Source organism: Oncorhynchus kisutch, linkage group LG18, assembly GCF_002021735.2.
Source record: "Oncorhynchus kisutch isolate 150728-3 linkage group LG18, Okis_V2, whole genome shotgun sequence".
Taxonomy (NCBI): Eukaryota; Metazoa; Chordata; class Actinopteri; order Salmoniformes; family Salmonidae; genus Oncorhynchus; species Oncorhynchus kisutch.
This window is the reverse complement of record NC_034191.2, coordinates 21,627,632-21,651,114: the sequence shown is the minus strand read 5'-3', so window position 1 is coordinate 21,651,114 and position 23,483 is coordinate 21,627,632. Positions and strand designations below refer to the sequence as shown.

The 23,483-nt window shown below is 44.2% G+C and overlaps 1 protein-coding gene across 5 annotated transcripts in view; it reads left to right on the top strand.

The window, feature by feature from the left end:
• Window positions 1–23,483, top strand: part of LOC109909468 (neurofibromin) — a 115,402-nt gene that overhangs the window by 11,560 nt on the left and 80,359 nt on the right. For all 5 annotated transcript variants that reach the window (XM_031795529.1, XM_031795533.1, XM_031795530.1 and 2 more), the window contains exons 3-28: window positions 3,196–3,279; window positions 5,739–5,929; window positions 8,430–8,536; window positions 8,652–8,719; window positions 11,327–11,402; window positions 11,592–11,749; window positions 11,833–12,006; window positions 12,441–12,569; window positions 12,693–12,767; window positions 12,907–13,038; window positions 13,190–13,327; window positions 13,488–13,601; window positions 13,751–13,830; window positions 13,983–14,106; window positions 14,282–14,528; window positions 14,644–14,717; window positions 14,815–14,898; window positions 15,012–15,392; window positions 15,600–15,739; window positions 15,886–16,008; window positions 19,206–19,406; window positions 19,654–19,835; window positions 20,045–20,256; window positions 20,549–20,710; window positions 20,818–20,921; window positions 21,161–21,296. In XM_031795529.1, coding sequence (XP_031651389.1) covers window positions 3,196–3,279; window positions 5,739–5,929; window positions 8,430–8,536; window positions 8,652–8,719; window positions 11,327–11,402; window positions 11,592–11,749; window positions 11,833–12,006; window positions 12,441–12,569; window positions 12,693–12,767; window positions 12,907–13,038; window positions 13,190–13,327; window positions 13,488–13,601; window positions 13,751–13,830; window positions 13,983–14,106; window positions 14,282–14,528; window positions 14,644–14,717; window positions 14,815–14,898; window positions 15,012–15,392; window positions 15,600–15,739; window positions 15,886–16,008; window positions 19,206–19,406; window positions 19,654–19,835; window positions 20,045–20,256; window positions 20,549–20,710; window positions 20,818–20,921; window positions 21,161–21,296 — 3,696 coding nt within the window. The remainder of the gene's footprint in view (window positions 1–3,195; window positions 3,280–5,738; window positions 5,930–8,429; window positions 8,537–8,651; window positions 8,720–11,326; window positions 11,403–11,591; window positions 11,750–11,832; window positions 12,007–12,440; window positions 12,570–12,692; window positions 12,768–12,906; window positions 13,039–13,189; window positions 13,328–13,487; window positions 13,602–13,750; window positions 13,831–13,982; window positions 14,107–14,281; window positions 14,529–14,643; window positions 14,718–14,814; window positions 14,899–15,011; window positions 15,393–15,599; window positions 15,740–15,885; window positions 16,009–19,205; window positions 19,407–19,653; window positions 19,836–20,044; window positions 20,257–20,548; window positions 20,711–20,817; window positions 20,922–21,160; window positions 21,297–23,483) is intronic.

Here is a 23,483-nt window from a genome sequence, read left to right as displayed (position 1 = left end):
TATGCATATATTAGCAACTGAGACTGAGGAGCTGGCCATTTACAATGGGCACCTTTTCATCCAAGCTACTCAATACTGCCCCTGCAGCCATAAAAAGTTAACTAGGGAAATTGTCGCTTCTCTTTTGTTCATTGCAAGCAGAGTCAGGGTATATGCAACAGTTTGGGCCGCCTGGTTTGTTCCGAACTGTATGAAGACCATTTCTTCCTAACAAAGACCTTAAATAATTTGCCAGTATTTTACATAATTATGATATAACATTGAAGGTTGTGCAATGTGACAGCAATATTTAGACTTAGGGATGCCACCCGGATGCCATACGGAACGGCTCCGTATTTCACTGAAAGAATAAACGTTTTGTTTTCAAAGTGATAGTTTCCGGATTTGACCATATTAATGACCAAAGGCTCGTATTTCTGTGTTTATTATAATTAAGTCTATGATTTCATAGAGCAGTCTGGCTGAGCGGTGGTAGGCAGCAGCATGCTCGTACGCATTCATGCAAACAGCACTTTCCTGCGTTTGCCAGCAGCTCTTTGCATTGCTTGAAGCAATAGCGCTGTTTATAACTTCAAGCCTATCAACTCCTGAGATTAGGCTGGCAATGTCACGTTCTGACCTTAGTTCTTTTGTTATGTCTTTGTTTAGTATGGTCAGGGCGTGAGTTGGGTGGGTTGTCCCTTTTTCTAGGTTGTGTTTTGCGTTTGGCGTGGTATGGTTCTTAGAGGCAGGTGTCGTTAGTTGTCTCTGATTGAGAATCATACTTATGTAGCCTTTTCCCACTTGTGTTTCGTGGGTGATTATTTTCTGTTGTGTATGTCACCTTTCAGAACTGTTTGGTTTCGTTCCTCCTTTGTTATTTTGTTTAGTGTTCTCGGTTTAATAAATATATGATGAACACTTACCACGCTGCGCATCGGTCCTCACCTTCTTCCACCGACGAACGTTACAGGCAATATTATAGTGCCTATAAGAACATCCAATAGTCAAAGGTATATGAAATACAAATGGTATAGAGAGAAATATTCCTATAATAACTACAACCTAAAACTTCTTACCTGGGAATATTGAAGACTCATGTTAAAAAGGTACCATTAGCTTTCATATGTTCTCATGTTCTGAGCAAGGAACTTAAACGTTAGCTTTCTTACATGGCACATATTGCACTTTTACTTTCTTCTCCAACACTTTGTTTTTGCATTATTTAAACCAAATTGAACATGTTTCATTATTTACTTGAGACTAAATTGATTTTATTGATGTATTGATGCCAGACTGCTCTATATTAAGTTAAAATAAGGGTTAATTCAGCATTGTCATTATTACAAATATATATACAGTGGGGAGAACAAGTATTTGATACACTGCCGATTTTGCAGGTTTTCCTACTTACAAAGCATGTAGAGGTCTGTAATTTTTTTAATCATGGGTACACTTCAACTGTGAGGGACAGAATCTAAAACAAAAATCCAGAAAATCACATTGTATGATTTTTAAGTAATTAATTTGCATTTTATTGCATGACATAAGTATTTGATCACCTACCAACCAGTAAGAATTCTGGCTCTCACAGATCTGTTAGTTTTTCTTAAGAAGCCCTCCTGTTCTCTACTCATTACCTGTATTAACTGCACCTGTTTGAACTCGTTACCTGTATAGAAGACACCTGTCCACACACTCAATCAAACAGACTCCAAACTCTCCACAATGGCCAAGACCAGAGAGGGTGTAAGGACGTCAGGGATAAATTGTAGACTTGCACAAGGCTGGGATGGGCTACAGGACAATAGGCAAGCAGCTTGGTGAGAAGGCAACAACTGTTGGCGCAATTATTAGAAAATGGAAGAAGTTCAAGATGACGGTCAATTACCCTCTGTCTGTGGCTCCTTGCAAGATCTCACCTCGTGGGGCATCAATGATCATGAGGAAGGTGAGGGATCAGCCCAGAACTACACGGCAGGACCTGGTCAATGACCTGAAGAGAGCTGGGACCACAGTCTCAAAGAAAACCATTAGTAAAACACTACGCCGTCATGGATTAAAATCCTGCAGCGCACGCAAGGTACCGCTGCTCAAGCCAGCGCTTGTCCAGGCCCGTCTGAAGTTTGCCATTGACCATCTGGATGATCCAGAGAAGGAATGGGAGAAAGTCATGTGGTCTGATGAGACAAAAATAGAGCTTTTTGGTCTAAACTCCACTCGCCGTGTTTGGAGGAAGAAGGATGAGTACAACCCCAAGAACACCATCCCAACTGTGAAGCATGGAGGTGGAAACATCATTCTTTGGGTATGCTTTTCTGCAAAGGGGACAGGACTGCACCGTATTGAGGGGAGGATGGATGGGGCCATGTATCGCGAGATCTTGGCCAACAACCTCCTTCCCTCAGTAAGAGCATTGAAGATGGGTCGTGGCTGGGTCTTCCAGCATGACAACGACCAAAAACACACAGCCAGGGCAACTAAGGAGTGGCTCCGTAAGAAGCATCTCAAGGTCCTGGAGTGGCCTAGCCAGTCTCCAGACCTGAACCCAATAGAAAATCTTTGGAGGGAGCTGAAAGTCCGTATTGCCCAGCGACAGCCCCGAAACCTGAAGGGTCTGGAGAAGGTCTGTATGGAGGAGTGGGCCAAAATCCCTGCTGCAGTGTGTGCAAACCTGGTCAAGAACTACAGGAAACGTATGATCTCTGTAATTGCAAAAAAAGGTTTCTGTACCAAATATTAAGTTCTGCTTTTCTGATGTATCAAATACTTATGTCATGCAATAAAATGCAAATTAATTACTTAAAAATCATACAATGTGATTTTCTGGATTTTGGTTTTAGATTCCGTTTCTCACAGTTGATGTGTACCTATGATAAACAATTACAGACCTCTACATGGTTTGTAAGTAGGAAAACCTGCAAAATCGGCAGTGTATAATATACTTGTTCTCCCCACTGTATAAGATTTTTAAAAACCTGTAAAAAAAAAAATTGGTCAAGTTTTATGTCAATTCTTTTATATATATATATATGAATTGACCGATTAAAAAATAAAAAAATAAATAAAAATAAAATCATAATCGGTCGACCTCTAAACCCTACCTTCTAGTAGGCATGTGTATTGTGTGAAAACTCCAATTCAACTCAAGTGTAGGATGCACGTGTTGTTTGCTGAATCACTGTGTCATCTGTGTCTGTAACCTCTCCTCTCCAGCGTATATTTGGGGAAGCTGCTGAGAAGAACCTCTACCTCTCCCAGCTAATTATCCTGGACACACTGGAGAAGTGCCTCGCATCGGTGAGGAAACCCCCATACAGTCTGCATCCACTGTATCCCACCTTACATTACCTTTAGTTGGTCTGCTAACTTAAGCACACACAAACAACTGTAGTGGGATATGTATAAACCGTTCTCCATTTTAGTTTTTAGTCCTCCCAACTCAGTTTTCTGTTATTGAATATTATCAGTTAAGAGCACTGGCCTCAATATATTGGCTCTTATTGCACCAATATTCTAAAACGCTATGGGTCTTCCAACACAACGTCAGCATTACATTGGTTGGCTGGATCTCTGTTTTTTCCAGACAGACCTCTGTTAATACACTTAAACCCCTTCCTTCAGTCGTGCTTTCTCCTCACCTCTGAAATAGGTGCCTCTGCTCTGATCTGTTCTGCAACTGTGCAGCAGAAGATTAAATTTGCAGGTGTTTCCTTGACTTTTGTTAGTGCTTTCACTGCCTCCAATGGGATTCCCGGAAGTTTCCTGTATAGGTTTTTCATTAGTGCATGTTGTCAGATAGAAGCCAGCTGCTCCCCTCATGGATGCTATGGAACTCTCGTTTTGAATTTGACATCTTACGTTTTAAAATGTAAGTATAGTAGTTGTGTTGTTTTGTGTTCGACTATTTCCTACATAAGGGTGAGCAACAGGTTTTGAATGCAGTTGTATGCAATCTGTCCTGGTATGAGGCTGACAATTTGACCCAACGAGTTTTGGAAATGAGCCAATGGGAGCGCTGGTGAATCCCAGGTGGGCCATGCTGTGCTTTTGCCCCAAAGAGAGGCACTTAACCCACATACATGTATTGCATATCCAGCTGGATAAATCCAAAGTACAGTCGTGGCCAAGAGTTTTGAGAATGACACACACATACATTTTTACAAAGTCTGCTGCCTCAGTTTGTATGATGGCAATTTGCATATACTCCATAATGTTATGAAGAGTGATCAGATGAATTGCAATTGATTGCAAAGTCCCCCGTTGCCATGCAAATGAACTAAATCCCCAAACAACGTTTCCACTTCATTTCAGCCCTGCCATAATCATGTCAGCGATTCTCTTGTTAACACAGGTGTGAGTGTTGACGAGGACAAGGCTGGAGATCACTCTGTCGTGCTGATTGAGTTCGAATAACAGACTGGAAGCTTCAACAGGAGGGTGGTGCTTGGAATCATTGTTCTTCCTCTGTCAACCATGGTTACCTGCAAGCAAACACGTGCCGTCATCATTGCTTTGCATAAAAAGGGCTTCACAGGCAAGGATATTGTTGCCAGTAAGATTGCACCTAAATAAACCCTTTATCGGATCATCAGGAACTTCAAGGAGAGCATATCAATTGTTGTGAAGAAGGCTTCAGGTCGCCCAAGAAAGTCCAGCAAGCGCCAGGACCGTCTCCTAATGTTGATTCAGCTGCGGGATCGGGGCACCACCAATACAGAGCTTGCTCAGGAATGGCAGCAGGCAGGTGTGAGTGCAGTGAGGCGAAGAGTTTTGGAGAATGGCCTGGTGTCAAGAAGGGCAGCAAAGAAGCCACTTCTCTCCAGGACAAATATCAGGGACAGACTGATATTCTGCAAAGGGTACAGGGATTGGACTGCTGAGGACTGGGGTAAAGTCATTTTCTCTGATGAATCCCCTTTCCGATTTTTTGGGGGCATCTGGAAAAAAGATTGTCCGGAGAAGACAAGGTGAGCGCTACCATCGGTCCTGTGTCATGCCAACAGTAAAGCATCCTGAGCCCATTCATGTGTGGGGTTGCTTCTCAGCCAATGGAGTGGGCTCACTCACAATTCTGCCTAAGAACACAGCCATGAATAAAGAATGGTACCAACACATCCTCCGAGAGCAACTTCTCCCAACCATCCAGGAACAGTTTGGTGACGAGCAATGCCTTTTCCAGCATGATGGAGCACCTTGCCGTAAGGCAAAAGTGATAACTGAGTGGCTCGGGGAACAAAACATCGATATTTTGGGTCCATGGCCAGGAAACTCCCCAGACCTTAATCCCATTGAGAACTTGTGGTCAATCCTGAAGAGGTGGGTGGACAAACGAAACCCCACAAATTCTGACAAACTCCAAGCATTGATTATGCAAGAATGGGCTGCCATCAGTCAGGATGTGGCCCAGAAGTTAATTGACAGCATGCAAGGGTGGATTGCAGAGGTCTTGAAAAAGAAGGGTCAACACTGCAAATTTTGACTCTATGCATCAACTTCATGTAATTGTCAATAAAATCCTTTGACACTTATGAAATGCTTGTAATTATACTTCAGTATTCCATAGTAACACCTGTGGAAATGATTATTTCTGTCATTCTCAAAACATTTGGCCACGACTATGTGAGAAGTTGCCACTGATAACCTGAAGCACTCCTTGTTTTCTCAGATAACCTAAAGAATCCAGCTCGCACACATACTTTCCTCTCATGGTTTTCCTTCTCTTTTTCTATGTCTTCCTCTTCCCACTGTCCCCCCAGCAATCCAAGGACTGCCTACGTCTGGATGAGACCATGCTGGTGAAGCAGCTGCTGCCTGAGATCTGTCACTTCATCCACACGTACCGCGAGGGCCACCAGCACGCTGCAGAACTCCGTGCCTCTGCCTCAGGGGTCCTCTTCTCCCTCAGCTGCAACAACTTCAACGCCGTCTTCAGCCGCATCTCCACCAGGTAATGCTAACCCTGATCCTGAGGAGCTACAGAGTGTGTTGGCTAATTCTGTGTCAATGTCACTGTTGATGAGCAGTTGATCAGGTGTGTTAGTACAGGGCTGGAACAATAGCCTGCCCACCCTGTTGTTCTTCCAAGGTCCATGGCAATTGATCTACGTTATTGTCTTTTGTCAAAAAATGCATTTGTGTCTTTTAAAAAGTTCCACTAGACATGATTTTCCCAGAAGTGTAGTATTACAACTTATTTTGAGCCCTCAGAAGTCATGATGAAGAGACTGTTTGTGCCCCCATTCCTGCTCATGTCATATGAGAAGTTAACTTGTTTGTGTACCTAAGCAATTCCGTTTAGCAGCCAGTCATGGCCAAGGTCACCGTGACTGAACTGTTAGCCCAGTCATGAATGAAATCCCTCCCTCCCCACCCAGGATGTTCAGGATGGTGCAACGTTATAGAAAGTAAAGAGCGCGATCAGGATTCCCTGTTTTATTGTTCTATTACGTACATTTTCCCTCATGATGAAATTGGGGAGGGCACTGTGGATCTGTCTCCGTACGTTCGTCACTACGATGAATGATACATCAGCTATAGAGATCTGACATTTATAAAATTATAGTGATTGGCCCAAGTGGGGTGCTATAGTAATCAACTGAAATTCCAAACTTTGAGCAAGCATATTTCCTATCACTTTTGAGTTATTGTCATGAAATGTGGTTAATATTTGCAGCCTCTCATGAGCAACAAGTTTACCATGACAACTTATAATTTCAGTACTTACAAATGAAATGTCTTTCCACACAACATACAGTGTATTTGCTAAGTATTCAGACCCCTTGACTTTTCCACATTGTTAATTTACAGCCTTATTCTCATCAATCTACACACAAAAGCCCATAATGACAAAGCGAAAGCAGGTTTTTAAAATGTTTTGCAAAAAAAACCAAATGCCTTATTTACAGAAGTATTCAGCCCCATTACTATGAGAATTGAAATTGAGCTCCAGTGCATCCTGTTTCCATTAATCATCCTTGAGATGTTTCTACAACTTGATTGGAGTTCTGCTGTGTAAATTCAATTGATTGGACATGATTTGGAAAGGCACACACCTGTCTATATAAGGTCCCACAGTTGACTGTGCATGTCAGAACAAAAACCAAGCTGTGAGGTCGAAGGAGTTGTCGGTAGAGTTCTGAGACAGGATTGTTTCGAGAAACAGATCTGGCAAAGGGTACCAACAAATGTCTGCAGCATTGAATGTCCCCAAGAACACAGTGGCCTCCATCATTCTTAAATGGAAGAAGTTTGGAACCACTAAGACTCTTCCTATATCTGGCATCCTGGCCAAACTGAGCAATCAGGGGAGTAGGGCCTTGGTCAGGGAGGTGACCAAGAACCCAATGTTCACTCGGACAGAGCTCTGGAGTTCATATGTGGAGAAGGCACATGACAGCCTGCTTGGAGTTTGCCAAAAGGCACCTAAAGGACTCTGATCATGAGAAACAAGATTCTCTGGTCTGATGAAACCATGATTGACCTATTTGGCCTGAACGCCAATCGTCATATCTGGAGGAAACCTGGCACCATCCCTACGGTGAAGAGTGGAGGCAGCATCATTCTGTGGGGATGTTTTTCAGTGGCAGGGACTGGGAGACTAGTCAGGATCGAGGGAAAGATGAACGGAGCAAAGTACAGAGGTCCTTGATGAAAATCTGATCAGGACCTCAGACTTGGGCGATGGTTCACCTTCCAACAGGACAACGACCATTAGCACACAGTCAAGACAGCGCAAGAGTGGCTTCAATACAAGTCTCTGAATGTCCTTGAGGGGCCCAGCCAAAGCACGGACTTGAACCCGATCGAACATCTCCAGAGAGACCTGAAAACAGCTGTGCAGCGACGCTCCCCATCCAACCTGACAGTTTGAGAGGATCTGCAGGGAAGAATGGGAGAAACTCCCCAAATACAAGTGTGCCAAGCTTGTAGTGTCATACCCAATAAGACTCAAGGCTGTAATCACAGCCAAAGGTGCTTCAACAAAGTACTGAGTAAAGGGTCTGAATACTTATGTAAATGTGAGACATTTCTAAAAAAACAGTTTTTGCTTTGCCATTGTGCGGCATAGTGTGTATATTGAATCCATTTCAGAATAAGGCTGTAGAAAACTTTAAGGGGTCTGAATACTTTCCAAATGCACTGTAAGTTGGAAGAATTGAGACAAAGACCGCCACATCATTCGTCAGGGGCAACGTTTCTATCTGCAACGTTCTGAACGTTTCACATCATTGATCCACATGTCAGTGTTCTGTCTTGAAGGAAGATGGGATGTCAAAAAGCCAGGCTCTACAAGGCTGTCCTCTTTTCCCTATTGTCCACGCCTTCTTCTTTCCCTCCTTTCTAATGAGAAGCTGTGGTAGAATAAAATCTCAGGATATCATGTTTGACAGGACAAACTTGTTCCCTGGCAGTGTTTAAAATTCCTTATCCATTGTGTTCTCCCCCAGGTTGCAGGAGCTGACAGTCTGTTCAGAAGACACTGTGGATGTCCATGATATAGAGCTCATGCAGTACATCAATGTGGACTGCTTCAAACTTAAAAGACTGCTCCAAGGTAGCTACTCACTCAATTCCCTGTATGTCATACTTCATGTATTTTGTTAACTCCTGGATTCTGTGTATTTTGATGATTTTTGCTAATACTCTTACTTTTCACTGCATCCTCTCAGAAACGGTGTTCAAATTCAAAGCCCTGAAGAAACCTGCCCAACTTGCTGTCATTAACAGTTTGGAAAAGGTTTGTGTGCCAGTATATCTGTATTCAGTGCTGCTGTTTTGTGTTTATGAAGTTGGTGTATTATATTATTTGTGATTTTCACTACTGCCACCTCTTGGCTGCTGGTGAAATGTTTAAAATAAAATGTTCCACTTTGAGGACATCACTATGCAGGTTTCCATTGACCCAGGTTTATTTGGCAAAAGATGATGAAAACAATGTATTTAAAATAAATGATTGACTAACAATTTAAAAGGTACGCGGGGCGGGGCATGTGATGCCAGACACAACTATAAAACTCCACAACACAGTTAATTGCTAAATATATATTTGTTTAACTTCAAAATAATATCTTTGCAGGACACTATCTCAGCTTCATGAGGTAGTCACCTGGAATGCATTTCAATTAACAGGTGTGCCTTGTTAATTTGTGGAATTTCTTTCCTTAAAACCTGTTGCGTCGAGCCATCCCGGATCCGGGATCGTGAATACAGCCTCAAGCTCATTACCATAACGCAACGTTAACTATTCATGAAAATCGCAAATGAAATGAAATTAATATGCTAGCTCTCAAGCTTAGCCTTTTGTTAACAACGCTGTCATCTCAGATTTTAAAAATATGCTTCTCAAACATAGCAAAATAAGCATAACAGCTAGCGCTTTTAGCGTAGCATTTAGCGTTAGCATTAGCAGGCAACATTTTTACAAAAACCAGAAAATCATTCAAATAAAATCATTACCTTTGAAGAACTTCAGGTGTTTTCAATGAGGAGACTCTCAGTTAGATAGCAAATGCTCAGTTTTTCCTGAAAGATGATTTGTTTAGGAGAAATCGCTCCGTTTGGTGCGTCACGTTTAGCTACCCAAAAAAAATGAAAATTCAGTCTTCAAAATGTCAAACTTTTTCCCAAATTAACTCCATAATATCGACTGAAACATGGCAAACGTTGTTTAGGACCAATCCTCAAGTTGTTTTTCACATATCTCTTCATGATATATCGTTCGTTGAAAGTCTCCTCTCAATCACTGGATGACTGCGTGCAGCTTGTAGATTACGCACGAATTTACACAAAGGACACTGGGCGGACCCGTGGTAAATGTAGTCTCTTATGGCCAATCTTCCAATGATATGCCTACAAATATGTCACAATGCTGCAGACACCTTGGAGAAACGATAGGAAGGGCAGGCTCATTCCCGGCACATTCACAGTGTAGCCTAGTGGTTAGAGCATTGGACTAGTAACCGAAAGGTTGCAAGTTCAAATCCCTGAGCTGACAAGGTACAAAATCTGTCGTTCTGCCCTTGAACAGGCAGTTAACCCACTGTTCCTAGGCCGTCATTGAAAATAAGAATTTGTTCTTTACTTGCCTAGTAAAATAAAGGTAAAAAAAAGGAGACAATAGAAAACAGAGCTTTGAAAATTCTGCCCATTTCCTGGGTAAAGTATCATCTTGGTTTCGCCTGTAACATGAGTTCTGTGGCACCCACAGATAATATCTTTGCAGTTCTGGAAACTTTAGAGTGTTTTCTTTCCAAAGCTGCCAATTATATGCATAGTCGAGCATCTTTTCGTGACAAAATATTGTGCTTAAAACGGGCACGTTGTTTAATCCATAAATTAAAAGAGCGCCCCCTATATCCAAGAAGTTAATGCATTTGAGCCGATCAGTTGTATTGTGACAAGGTAGGGGGTATACAGAAGATAGCCCTATTTGCTAAAAGACCAAGTCCATATTATGGCAAGAACAGCTCCAATAAGCAAAGAGAAACGACAGTCCATCATTACTTTAAGACATGAAGGTCAGTCAATACAGAACATTTCAACAACTCTGAATGTTTCTTCAAGTGCAGTCGCAAAACCCATCCAAGCGCTATGATGAACTGGTTATCAGTTTCATCATAGCACCACAGGAAAGGAAGACTCAGAGTTACCTTTGCTGCAGAGGATAAGTTCATTAGAGTTACCAGCCTCAGAAATTGCAGCCCAAATAAATGCTTCACAGAGTTCAAGTAACAGACACATCTCAACATCAACTGTTCAGAGGAGACTGTGAATCAGGTCTTCATGGTTTAATTGCTGCCAAGAAACCACTACTAAAGGACACCAATAATTAGAAGAAACTTGCTTGGGCCAAGAAACTCGAGCAATGGACATTAGACCGGTGTGAATCGGTCCTTTGGTCTGAGGAGACCAAATTTGAGATTTTTGGTTCCAACTGCCGTGTCTTTGTTTAAAATTCAAGACACACTTAACCAGCATGGCTACCACAGAATTCTGCATTAATACACCATCCCACCTGGCTTGCGCTTAGTGGGACAATGACCCAAAACACACCTCCAGGCTGTGTAAGGGCTATTTGACCAAAGGAGAGTGATGGAGTGCTGCATCAGATGACCTGGCCTCCACGATCTTCCGACCTCAACCCAATTGAGATGGTTTGGGATGAGTTGAACCATGTGGGAAATCCTTCAAAAATCATTCCTCATAGTTTTGATGTCTTCACTATTACTCTACAATGTAGAAATGAAGAAAAATACTTGAATGAGTAGGTGTGCCCAAACTTGTGACTGGTACTTTAGCTACTGTCAGTTCTAGAGGACAGTTACATGTTTTTGTTCCTCCGCAGGCCTTTTGGAACTGGGTGGAGAACTACCCTGATGAGTTTACCACGCTCTACCAGAGACCACAGACAGACATGGCAGGTCAGTATTCTCAATAGTCTTGTATTGGACTGAAACAGATACTGTCACAACATGCACTTTAAAAAAAAATCCATGTTAAATCTCAACGGATTCAAATGGACTGTAGGGAACAGTTAAGGACACTCAAGAAGTTCGGTGAGTTTAGGGCTATCTCACTCGTGTGTGCCTGTCTCTGTGCACGCCCTTTAGATGCTGCGGAGAGGCTGTTTGACCTGGTGGACAGCTTTGCTGAGAGTGCCAAGAGGAAGGCAGCGGTGTGGCCTCTACAGATCATCCTCCTCATCCTCTGTCCCGAGATCACACACGTCATCTCTCGAGAGGTGGTGGAGGAGAGCAAGGCCAACAAGGTGAGATGAGAGAACACACACACACACACACTGAGATTAAATAGGTAGTGTGACTTATAGTTGCTTTCTCTGTCTTGCTACAGAAGCTGTTCCTGGAGAGCTTGAGGAAGGCCCTAGCAGGCCAAGGGGGCAGCAAGCAACTAACAGAGAGTGCTGCCATCGCCTGTGTCAAACTGTGCAAGGCCTCCACCTACATCAACTTAGAGGACCACTCCGGCATCTTCCTCCTGGTGCAGTCCTTCGTGGTGGACCTCAAGGTCAGAACGACCAACCACTCTGTTGCCATCTGGGGGCTAGGGAATGCTACAGCAGTGGTGTCAAATCAAACACACATGGTTAGCAGATGTGATTGCGAGTGTAGCGATGCTTGTGGATGCTTGTCTGGGTTTTATGTTCGTCATTTATGTTGTGGAGTAAAATTGACAATGTCCTTTTCTGTATAGACATTTCTATCTACAACGTCCTGAACGGTAAACTCTGATTGATATGCCTACGGCTACCCCTTAGACCTTTTAGAAGTGCAACTGTTGTGCTAGTGGTACCGCTATGGAGCTATGACCATTTTTCTAATACCCATCCGACCATCTCAGAACTACACAAAGCCCCTTGTGTTATGGTTAATTGTGAATTTGGTTCATTTGGATATTGCAGACGTTGACATGCAGCTTCCTCCTCCTATCTATTCCATCAGGCCCTGCTCTTCAGCCCCACCAAGCCCTTCTCTCGCGGGGCAGGCAGCCAGAATGCAGACGTGGACCTCATGATCGACTGCTTCGTCTCCTGTTTCCGTATCAACCCTCACAACAATCAGCACTTTAAGGTCAGTCAGTCTGCTCACCTCAGTGCATCGGTTGAGAAATGTGCAGACCATGTCTGAATGATGCTTTACCTAACTGTCAAAGTGGCAATTTTGACGAAACATTGTCTTTATTCATCTCCTCAGGTCTGTTTGGCCTCGTCCTCCCCCTCTACCTTTCACTTTGTTCTGGTCAACTCCCTACACAGAATCATCACCAATGTAAGTGTGTACCGTCTCCACTACTACTTACTACCAAGTTCAGTCTAAGTACAGTTGATAGGACGGTGTTGATCTCAATTGCCGTTCCTACAGGAGTGCAATATTAATGATCTTCTCTTTTATCCTCTTCGTCCTTTAGTCTGATCTGGACTGGTGGTCTAAGATTGATGCAGTGTACTGCTACTCTGGAGAGCTGCGACTAATGTTCTCAGACACTCTGAGCCGAGTGATGCAAGGCCTTCACACACACGCCCCACTACGCATGACACCGGTGAGAAAGGGGACCACACACACTCATATTCACACTCACTGTCGCACCAATTGTTGGAAACCCACTTACCTTTTGTTTTCCTGTATAAGCCAACCACCTAGGACCACTATGTATTAGTTACACCTAAAGGTACAACTTCTCTCTCTGACAGAGTCTGTCATTTAAAGAGAAGATGACCACCAGCCTTAAGTTCAAAGAGAGAACCACAGATCTGGACACACGCAGCTACAAGTGCCTCCTCCTCGTCCTGGTCAAACTCATCCATGCCGACCCCAAACTCATGCTGCACGTACGTCTTACACCAACCACCACATACACACTGAGACAATGTCCCTTGGCTCTGTTTGAATAGTTTTACACCCTCCCTTCCACTTGTGTGAATGTTTGTGTTTCCTCTCTGCCCTTACTTTCACCCATACATGCACATTTAACGTGTGTGTGTGTTGTAGAATCCAGGGAAGCAGGCTCAGGAGACTCAGAGCAGCACAGCAGAGCTGATCGCAGGCCTGGTGCAGCTGGTGCCCTTGGCCAACACAGCCCAGCTCTCCCAGGAAGCCATGGAGGTCAGTTTATACTCCTCTATTACTCCCACTCCATCCACTCTGCTTCTTTATTCTTTCTCATTCTGTCCATTTCAACTCTATTCCCTAGCATTGAATTTTCAACTTCAATTAAGGCACATTTCTCTCTGTCTCTGTTTCTCCCTGCCCAGGCTCTGCTGGTGCTGCACCTGCCTGAGACCATTGAGCTGTGGAACCCTGAGGCCCCCATTGAAACCTTCTGGGACATCAGGTACAAGGACATGGTTTAGTTCTATGGGCTTTTCAGTCCAGATATATTCCATCTAGACAGACACACTGGTCATGGATTCAGTAGTAGTCCCAGTCTAAAGGGGCATGTGTTGAGATTCCATTGGGCTTTAACACTGGCCTATCCCATTGTAGCTCCCAGGTTCTCTTCCTGATATGTAAGAAGCTGATTGGTCACCAGATGGTGAACAGTACAGAGGTGTTGAAGTGGTTGAGGGAGATCCTTATCTGCAGGAACAAGTTCCTCCTCAAGAACAAGGTGAGGTCAAGGACTCTAACCTCACATGAGAATAACCATTGAGGGCTAAAAAGCACTTTCAATGGAGAATCTCCATTAAATATTATTTTTAGTCTAGGACGACGCTTAGGTCTGGAGTACTGTCCAGAGAGTTTTGCGTGTGTTGGACATGTCTAACTCCTCTCTGCTCCTCCAGGAGTGTGCCACGCAGGGCAGTGGAATCCCCATCTGCAGACAGGCCCAGACCAAACTGGAGGTGTGTCTATACATGTTTCTGTGGAGCCCTGACACAGAGGCCGTGCTGGTGGCCATGTCCTGCTTCAGACACCTGTGTGAGGAGGCTGACATCCGCTCTTCCGCTGACGAGGTGCCCGTCCAGACCATCCTGCCCAACTACGCCACCTTCACAGAGTTTGCCTCCGTCAGCAACATGATGGCCACCGGTCAGTAAAAACATTGTATTTTGTAGACTACTTTTAAAGTGGTCTGCGAGTCACTATATAGGCCAACGCTTTCAGAAAATGACTCCCTCTACGTGTTCCACTATGTGTTTGGTAGGACGCTCCACCCTGCAGAAGAGAGTGATGGCCTTGTTGAGAAGGATAGAGCACCCCACTACAGGAAACACTGAGGTGTGAAAGAATAGAGAAACATTTAAATACAGTTTATCCTTGATTACATCCCTCTAGTATTTGACGTATCCCTCCTTGTTTCCATGTCTCACCCCAGGCATGGGAGGACACGCTTGCAAAATGGGAGCAGGACACCAAACAGATTCTTAACTTCCCCAAAAACAAGGTGGAGGATGGTCAGGTAAAAGCACTTCAATTTTAGGATTTAGGTTTGTTTCACAGTTAATAAAAATAACACAGGGAACCACTGCTCCAAACTCTACCTAAATACCTGCTCGCTGTCTCCCCCTGCAGGAGTGGATCAACATGACAGGCTTCCTGTGTGCTCTGGGCGGGGTGTGTCTGTCTCAGCGCAGCAAGCCCTGTGGCCCCGCCGCCTACAGCCCCCCCATGGGCCCCATGAGCGAACGTAAGTACTCCATGGTCTCTGTGGGCTCCTGTGATGTCTCCAACGCTGGAACCTCAGCCACCTGCTCTTCCTCCACTGAGACCCCCCTGGGCAGGTTCCTGGACCGCCTGCTTGCTCTGCTGGTATGTGGTCATGAGAGGGTGGGTCTGCATGTCCGCACCAATGTCAAGGAGTTGCTGGGGCTGGAGCTCAGCCCGGTCCTGTACCACATGCTCTTCAACAAGCTCAGGAACAGCATCGGACGCTTCTTCGACACACAGGGGCCGGTGAGTGGATGGGCTGGGGAGGAGGATGGGGACGTTAACCAATGATTTGAATTGTATTAGCATAGAAAATCTTATTAGGACAGGTAGAGTGCTGCAATCAGCATATCACATTTTATTAGTTCTTTATCAAATATTGGTCTGTTGACATAAGCAGGAATGTAGTGAAGACTGATTTAATGGATTTGTCTCTATTACACTCTATTGCAGGTCCCCATCAATGATACTAACACACAGTTTGTAGAACAGACCATCGCCATCATGAAGAACCTACTGGACAACCATGCTGAGGGCAGCTCAGAGCACCTGGGACAGGCCAGCATAGAGACCATGATGCTCAACCTGGTCAGGTGAGAGACACTCACTTACTCACCCAGGTCGCAGTTGTAGCCTACCTGGTTAAATAAAGGTGAAATAAAAAATAAAACTCAGCTTATGAAATGCCTAATCAGTTGTCCATCTTCAGGACCTTATTCAGTCTTATCTCACCCCCCAGGTACGTGCGTATCCTCGGCAACACGTTGCATGCCATCCAGATGAAGACCAAGCTGTGCCAGTTGGTGGAGGTAATGATGGAGAGACGAGACGACCTGTCCTTCTGCCAGGAGATGAAGTTCAGGTGAGAGACAGACAGCACCCCTTCCTGGACAGACCTAAACAAGCCAAACTAGCTAAACACTACTTAAAAGTGTCAGTCAGTAGTTCAAACAATAAAAAAGTGTCTCCCTGTTTTGGTAAAAAGCTAAGGGAACGGGGCTGGAGAAATATAACCACTCTCAAATTCATAGACAGAGCTATGGACCGACAATCCCTGATATAAAATTCTAGTTTTAACCATGTTTTGAGGCTGTATTGTTTGTTTACATTTACTTTGTTTACAAACATTGGAGTAAAACAAGCTTATATTTTGGGTCCTGATGGGGTACGACAGTTGAACGTAGCTCATGAGGCATTTATGAGTTATATTCTTCAAGACTCAATGAGTATACATCAGAGGTGAGACCAAGTCATTGTTTTACAAGTCTCAAGTCATAATGTGCTCTTCACCAAATGTAATAGGATTTCATATTTTTAACAAGAGTAATAGTTAGTATATTACATTTACGCAAATCATAAATGCCTTTAAAAATATCTATATATTTATTACTTTCCAAATAAACTTGATTTCAATGGAAATACATGGGTAGCCATGAGAAAGACCCCCCCCCCCCCCCCCCCCCCAAATAATCATTGATTATCGAGGATCACTATGGTGCGCAATTGGGCTATGTAGGCTTGTACACAATCCCCCAACCTTAACACACACGCACACTGTGTGTGTGGTTACACTAGGCCAACATATGTCAATGGTTTTAGGAACAGCAGTAACATCAGGCAGGATTTAGGCTTCCAACTGCCGTGCCAGTTGTAGCTCAATCTTGGGTGCAATGATCACATTCCCGCACTGACTGACTGTGTGGAGGCGCATTGATTTAACTTTACACTAGCCTACATGATATACTAGTAAAGTAATAAAATACACTGCTCAAAAAAATAAAGGGAACACATCCTAGATCTGAATGAATGAAATATTCTTATTAAATACTTTTTTCTTTACATAGTTGAATGTGCTGACAACAAAATCACACAAAAATGATCAATGGAAATCAAATTTATCAACCCATGGAGGTCTGGATTTGGAGTCACACTCAAAATTAAAGTGGAAAACCACACTACAGGCTGATCCAACTTTGATGTAATGTCCTTAAAACAAGTCAAAATGAGGCTCAGTAGTGTGGGTGGCCTCCACGTGCCTGTATGACCTCCCTACAACGCCTGGGCATGCTCCTGATGAGGTGGCGGATGGTCTCCTGAGGGATCTCCTCCCAGACCTGGACTAAAGCATCTGCCAACTCCTGGACAGTTTGTGGGGCAACGTGGCGTTGGTGGATGGAGCGAGACATGATGTCCCAGATGTGCTCAATTGGATTCAGGTCTGGGGAACGGGCGGGCCAGTCCATAGCATCAAAGCCTTCCTCTTGCAGGAACTGCTGACACACCCCAGCCACAGGAGGTCTAGCATTGTCTTGCATTAGGAGGAACCCAGGGCCAACTGCACCAGCATATGGTCTCACGAGGTCTGAGGATCTCATCTCGGTACCTAATGGCAGTCAGGCTACCTCTGGCGAGCACATGGAGGGCTGTGCGGCCCCCCAATGAAATGCCACCCCACACCAGGATGTTGCAGGCAGCAGAAAGTTCTCCACGGTGTCTCTAGACTGTCACGTCTGTCACGTGCTCAGTGTGAACCTGCTTTCATCTGTGAAGAGCACAGGGCGCCAGTGGCGAATTTGCCAATCTTGGTGTTCTCTGGCAAATGCCAAGCGTCCTGCACGGTGTTGGGCTGTAAGCACAACCCCCACCTGTGGACGTCGGGCCCTCATACCACCCTCATGGAGTCTGTTTCTGACCGTTTGAGCAGACACATGCACATTTGTGGCCTGCTGGAGGTCATTTTGCAGTGCTCCTCCTGCTCCTCCTTGCACAAAGGCGGAGGTAGCGGTCCTGCTGCTGGGTTGTTGCCCTCCTACGGCCTCCTCCACGTCTCCTGATGTACTGGCCTGTCTCCTGGTAGCACCTCCATGCTCTGGACACTACGCTGACAGACACAGCAAACCTTCTTGCCACAGCTCGCATTGATGTTCCATCCTGGATGAGCTGCACTACCTGAGCCACTTGTGTGAGTTGTAGACTCCGTCTCATGCTACCACTAGAGTTAAAGCACCGCCAGTATTCAAAAGTGACCAAAACATCAGCCAGGAAGCATAGGAACTGAGAAGTGGTCTGTGGTCACCACCTGCAGAACCACTCCTTTATTGGGGGTGTCTTGCTAAATGCCTATAATTTCCACCTGTCTATTCCATTTGCACAACAGCATGTGAAATTTATTGTCAATCTGTGTTGCTTCCTAAGTGGACAGTTTGATTTCACAGAAGTGTCATTGACTTGGAGTTACATTGTGTTGTTTAAGTGTTCCCTTTATTTTTTTGAGCAGTGTATTTAGCTGTCGGCTATATTAGCCACAACTTACCGTTCTTTGTGCAGCTTCAAATGTCGAACAAAGTTATACATTGTTGCGCCTCCGTCTGTAATTGTCTCCCTGCCTGTTTTGCAAGTTGCAATCTGTTTTTTGTTGGTACAGTGTCATCTTTATCTCTGTTTTTTGTTGGTACAGCGTCATCTTTATCTCTGTTTTTTGTTGGTACAGCGTCATCTTTATCTCTGTTTTTTGTTGGTACAGCGTCATCTTTATCTCTGTTTTTTGTTGGTACAGCGTCATCTTTATCTCTGTTTTTTGTTGGTACAGCGTCATCTTTATCTCTGTTTTTTGTTGGTACAGCGTCATCTTTCCAAGGGCTCCATCTGAATTCACCCATTGGCGTTCCTCTGCACTGCCACGCGCAACTTTTTCTCAGCTGGCACAATTTGATTGGCTGCTGTACGATTCAGACTGTAATCCGTTAAATGAAGAGTTGATGCGCTGCACACTTTTTAATAGCATTTGTAATATTTGGGCTTGGGGAGGGTGTCAGGTTGAGTCATAAGGCATGAGTCATTGGTGTTAAAATCAAAGTTGAGTTGCAAGTCATTATTTGTGACTCCAGTCTCACTCGAATCCAAGTCATGTGACTCGAGTCCACACCTCTGGTATACATCATTTGTTTATAAGGCCAAAAATGTCTGTAGCAATTGCTGATTGCCCCTTTAAAGGCTACCAATAATGAACCTTTTTTAAAAGATTTTTGTTAATTCAACCCCTCACCACGTCTCGTCCAGGAACAAGATGGTGGAGTACCTGACAGACTGGGTGATGGGCACCTCCAACCAGGCTGCTGATGACGATATCAAGTGTCTCACCAGAGACCTGGACCAGGCCAGTATGGAGGCGGTGGTGTCTCTGTTAGCTGGCCTGCCTCTACAACCAGAGGAGGGAGACGGGGTGGAGCTGATGGAGGCCAAGTCCCAGCTCTTCCTCAAGTAACTACAACATGCTTTACTCATATACCTTTTAGTCATGTAGCTGACACTCTAATCCAGAGCGACTTAGTTATCTGTTGCTGCTCTTCAGCTTTCTGTTTACTATGCATGCTGTAACATTTCCACACGCAAAATAAACTCTTTTTCTGTATAGAAGTAAAGGAATGCATTAACTTAAATGTGCACTTAATTTGAATCCATACTGACAGTTAAGTGTTCTGAACCCTGCTTTACCCCCTGTACCCAGGTACTTTACCCTGTTTATGAACCTGCTGAATGATTGCAGTGAGGTGGAGGATGATGGCCAGCCGGTGGTTGGGAGGAAGAGGGGCATGTCTCGACGCCTGGCCTCCCTCAGACACTGTACTGTCCTTGCCATGTCCAACCTCCTCAACGCCAATGTGGACAGTGGACTAATGCACTCTATCGGTGATCTACTTTAGCAGTAGTGATTCTCTACATTTTTGTAGTGCCAGACAACCATAACATTTGTCCTTCCATCCAGCATGGACCATAGCTTCCAAAATGAACAATCAAACCTCAGTTAAAATGTCCCTGTATCCACTTCCACCCTTCATCTCTCTCTGTCGCTCTCTCTCTCTCTCTCTCTCCTCCCCCCACCATCCATCCGTCTCCAGGTCTGGGCTACCATAAGGACCTGCAGACACGGGCCACCTTCATGGAGGTTCTGACTAAGATCCTCCAGCAGGGGACAGAGTTTGACACACTGGCAGAGACTGTGCTAGCTGACCGCTTTGAGAGGCTGGTGGAGCTGGTCACCATGATGGGAGACCAGGGAGAGCTGCCCATCGCCATGGCACTAGCCAATGTGGTGCCAGGATCCCAGTGGGTATGTACGAAAAAGAGCACTAGGTCGTTTTTGTCTCATCTTTTGGTGACCAACCTTCACACTGAAGAGCACTACAATAACACACCTGTTTCTGCTAGTCAAGGTGCTGATTCATTAGTAGAATCAGACATGTTAGTGCAAGGCTGGAGTAAAAGCCTGCATCTCCTGTAGCTCTCCAGGAAAAGGGTTGGCCACCCCTGTGCTAGTATGAGTGTGTTAATTGTAGTAGTTCTAGAAAGGTGTTTACGCATTTTTGTGTATTAGAGTTTTTGTCTGCGCGTGTCTTCTTCAGGACGAGCTGGCCCGTGTGTTGGTGACGCTGTTCGACTCCCGCCACCTGCTGTATCAGCTGCTGTGGAACATGTTCTCCAAGGAGGTGGAGCTGGCTGACTCTATGCAGACTCTGTTCAGAGGCAACAGCCTGGCCAGTAAAATCATGACCTTCTGTTTCAAGGTAAAACTACATTTCTCTCCCATACAGACAATTTTAAATAGTAGAACTTGAAGCACTCACACCAAACATGAAATTTTAAATCCATTTTAACGTTGAAATCCTTTCAGGTGTACGGGGCGGCGTACCTACAGAAGCTACTTGAGCCTCTACTTAAAGGGGTCGTCACCACCCCAGAGTGGCACAACATCAGCTTTGAGGTGGACACAACCAGGTAGGAACCTTCACTGGAAGCATTTCACCAGTTAGTTTGACTGTGGTAGCCTGTTGTGGTGGTAAGGGATAGCGCAACGATTTGAGCAATTATGGGGGGGGGTAACCTTGTAAAATGGAAGTTACCAAGACAATTTTTACTTTTTATTTCATGAATGACAGTTGTAGGATTCTCCCCTTCCTCTCTTTCCCCCCTTCCGTCTCCTCTCTTTTTGTCCTCTCCACCCTCCCTGTCTGTAGACTAGAACAGTCGGAGAACCTTGAGGAGAACCAGCGGAACCTTCTCCAGATCACAGACCGGTTCTTCCTGGCCATTATCAACTCCTCCAGCGAGTTCCCTCCGCAGCTACGCAGTGTGTGTCACTGTCTCTACCAGGTAGGCTCATATTCCACCCCTGGCCTGACACTGCTCTCTGGGTGGGTGGAGTGCTATCGCCACTGGCTTCCTTCTTCCACACTGTGCCAGTAATGGCATTAGTCAACAGCTCTCACTCCAATACACACACTGCTACAACCTTCTTACTTTCCACTAACATTGCCGCTATCCATACAGTGGTTCCTCCTTTTAAAAATTCTGTGCTTACACCGCGGGACTTAGAGGTAACCAGCGTCACGGCGTCATTCATCCAGACCACCACAAGGGGGAGTTAGAGCACTCATTATGCATTTGGGTCCCAATGTTTTTATATGACCAATCATATCGAGTGGTTCCAAAGACGAATTTGACGTCAGCCACCCGTCCCTGGTGACTTCCTTCAGCAACGATGGCTGACAAAACATTACGGTGGAAGCAAATCTTAGTAATTATAACATCATAACGAGTTAAGCAAAAAAATGTACAATTTAGAGGAATATGTTAATGTAGAAAAAAACGATTGTGTATATTTTTTGGTCAAAGTTAATTTACGAAATTCGCTATTTAGAAAGTTTTTTTTCAGTCATATCCAATACCAGGTGTATCAAATCTTTGAATGATGCTGTGTCTGCATGTATGTATTACAATTATACCCTTCAACAGTGTTTTACCACTCCTGCTCCACATTGTAACTATGCAATAGACTAGAAACATGATTTAAGTAAAGGCTGATTTGTAATTCATATATACAAAAAAAAACTGTCCACTACACTTCCTATTCATATCTAACTCCCTTCATCTGCATTAATCTGAGGAGGTTCTCCCAGCCATGTGGACGATTTGAAAACAGGGCAGCAAAGTTTGTTTGTCACCAGAGCGGTTTAGAGCATAATACTATTTACCTGTGAGTTACCAGACCTTCATACAAACTTGCTATGCTAAATTCTTGACGCACAACCGAAGGTGCTGCCATATCCTGCCAGCACGCCCACAAGCGAGCCACTCGGGCGGAGAATGATGTGTGGAAGAGGGTGAGGAACGAGATGGGTGTAACAATCCAGGCTGTTTGCTCTGAGACCTGCATAAAATGTAATGAAACAAACAGGAAGCAGGTTTCGAACCCTCAACATTCTCAAATCAAATTTTATTGGTCACATACACAGGGTTAGATGTTAATGCGAGTGTAGCGAAATGCTTGTGCTTCTAGTTCCGACCATGCAGGAATAATTAACAAGTAATCTAACAATTTCACAACTACCTTTACACACAAGTGTAAAGGAATGATTAAGAATATGTACATATAAATATATGGATGAGCGATGGCAGTGCGGCATAGGCAAGATGAAGTAGATGGTATAGAGTACAGTATATACAAATGAGATGAGTAGTGTAGGGTATGTAAACATTATATAAAGTGGCATTTTTTTTAATAGACTAGTGGAGGTCCACCAATTTTATGATTTTTCAACACCGATACCGATTAATCGGTCAATTTAAAAAATATTTATTTTTAAAATGTTGTTTTATTTATTTATTTGTAATAATGACAATTACAACAATACTAAATGAACACTTATTTTAACTTAATATAATACATCAATAAAATCAATTTAGCCTCAAATAAATAATGAAACATGTTCAATTTGGTTTAAATAATGCAAAAACAAAGTGTTGGAGAAGAAGGTACAACTGCAATATGTGCCATGTAAAAAAGCTAACGTTTTAAGTTCCTTGCTCAGAACATGAGAACATTTGAAAGCTGGTGGTTCCTTTTAACATGAGTCTTCAATATTCCCAGGTAAGAAGTTTTAGGTTGTAGTTATTATAGGAATTATAGGACTATTTCTCTCTATACCATTTGTATTTTATATACCTTTGACTATTGGATGTTCTTATAGGCACTTTAGTATTGCCAGTGTAACAGTATAGCTTCCATCCCCCTCCTGGGCTCGAACCAGGAGCTCCTGAACCAGGGCTCCTGGGCCCTCCTGGGCTCGAACCAGGAACACATCGATAACAGCCACCCTCGAAGCAGCGTTACCCATCGCTCCACAAAAGCCGCGGTCCTTGCAGAGCAAGGGGAACGACTACTCCAAGTCTCAGAGCGAGTGACGTTTGAAATGCTATTAGCGCGCACCCCGCTAGCCATTTCACAACGGTTACACCAGCCTAATCTCGGGAGTTGATAGGCTTGAAGTCATAAACAGC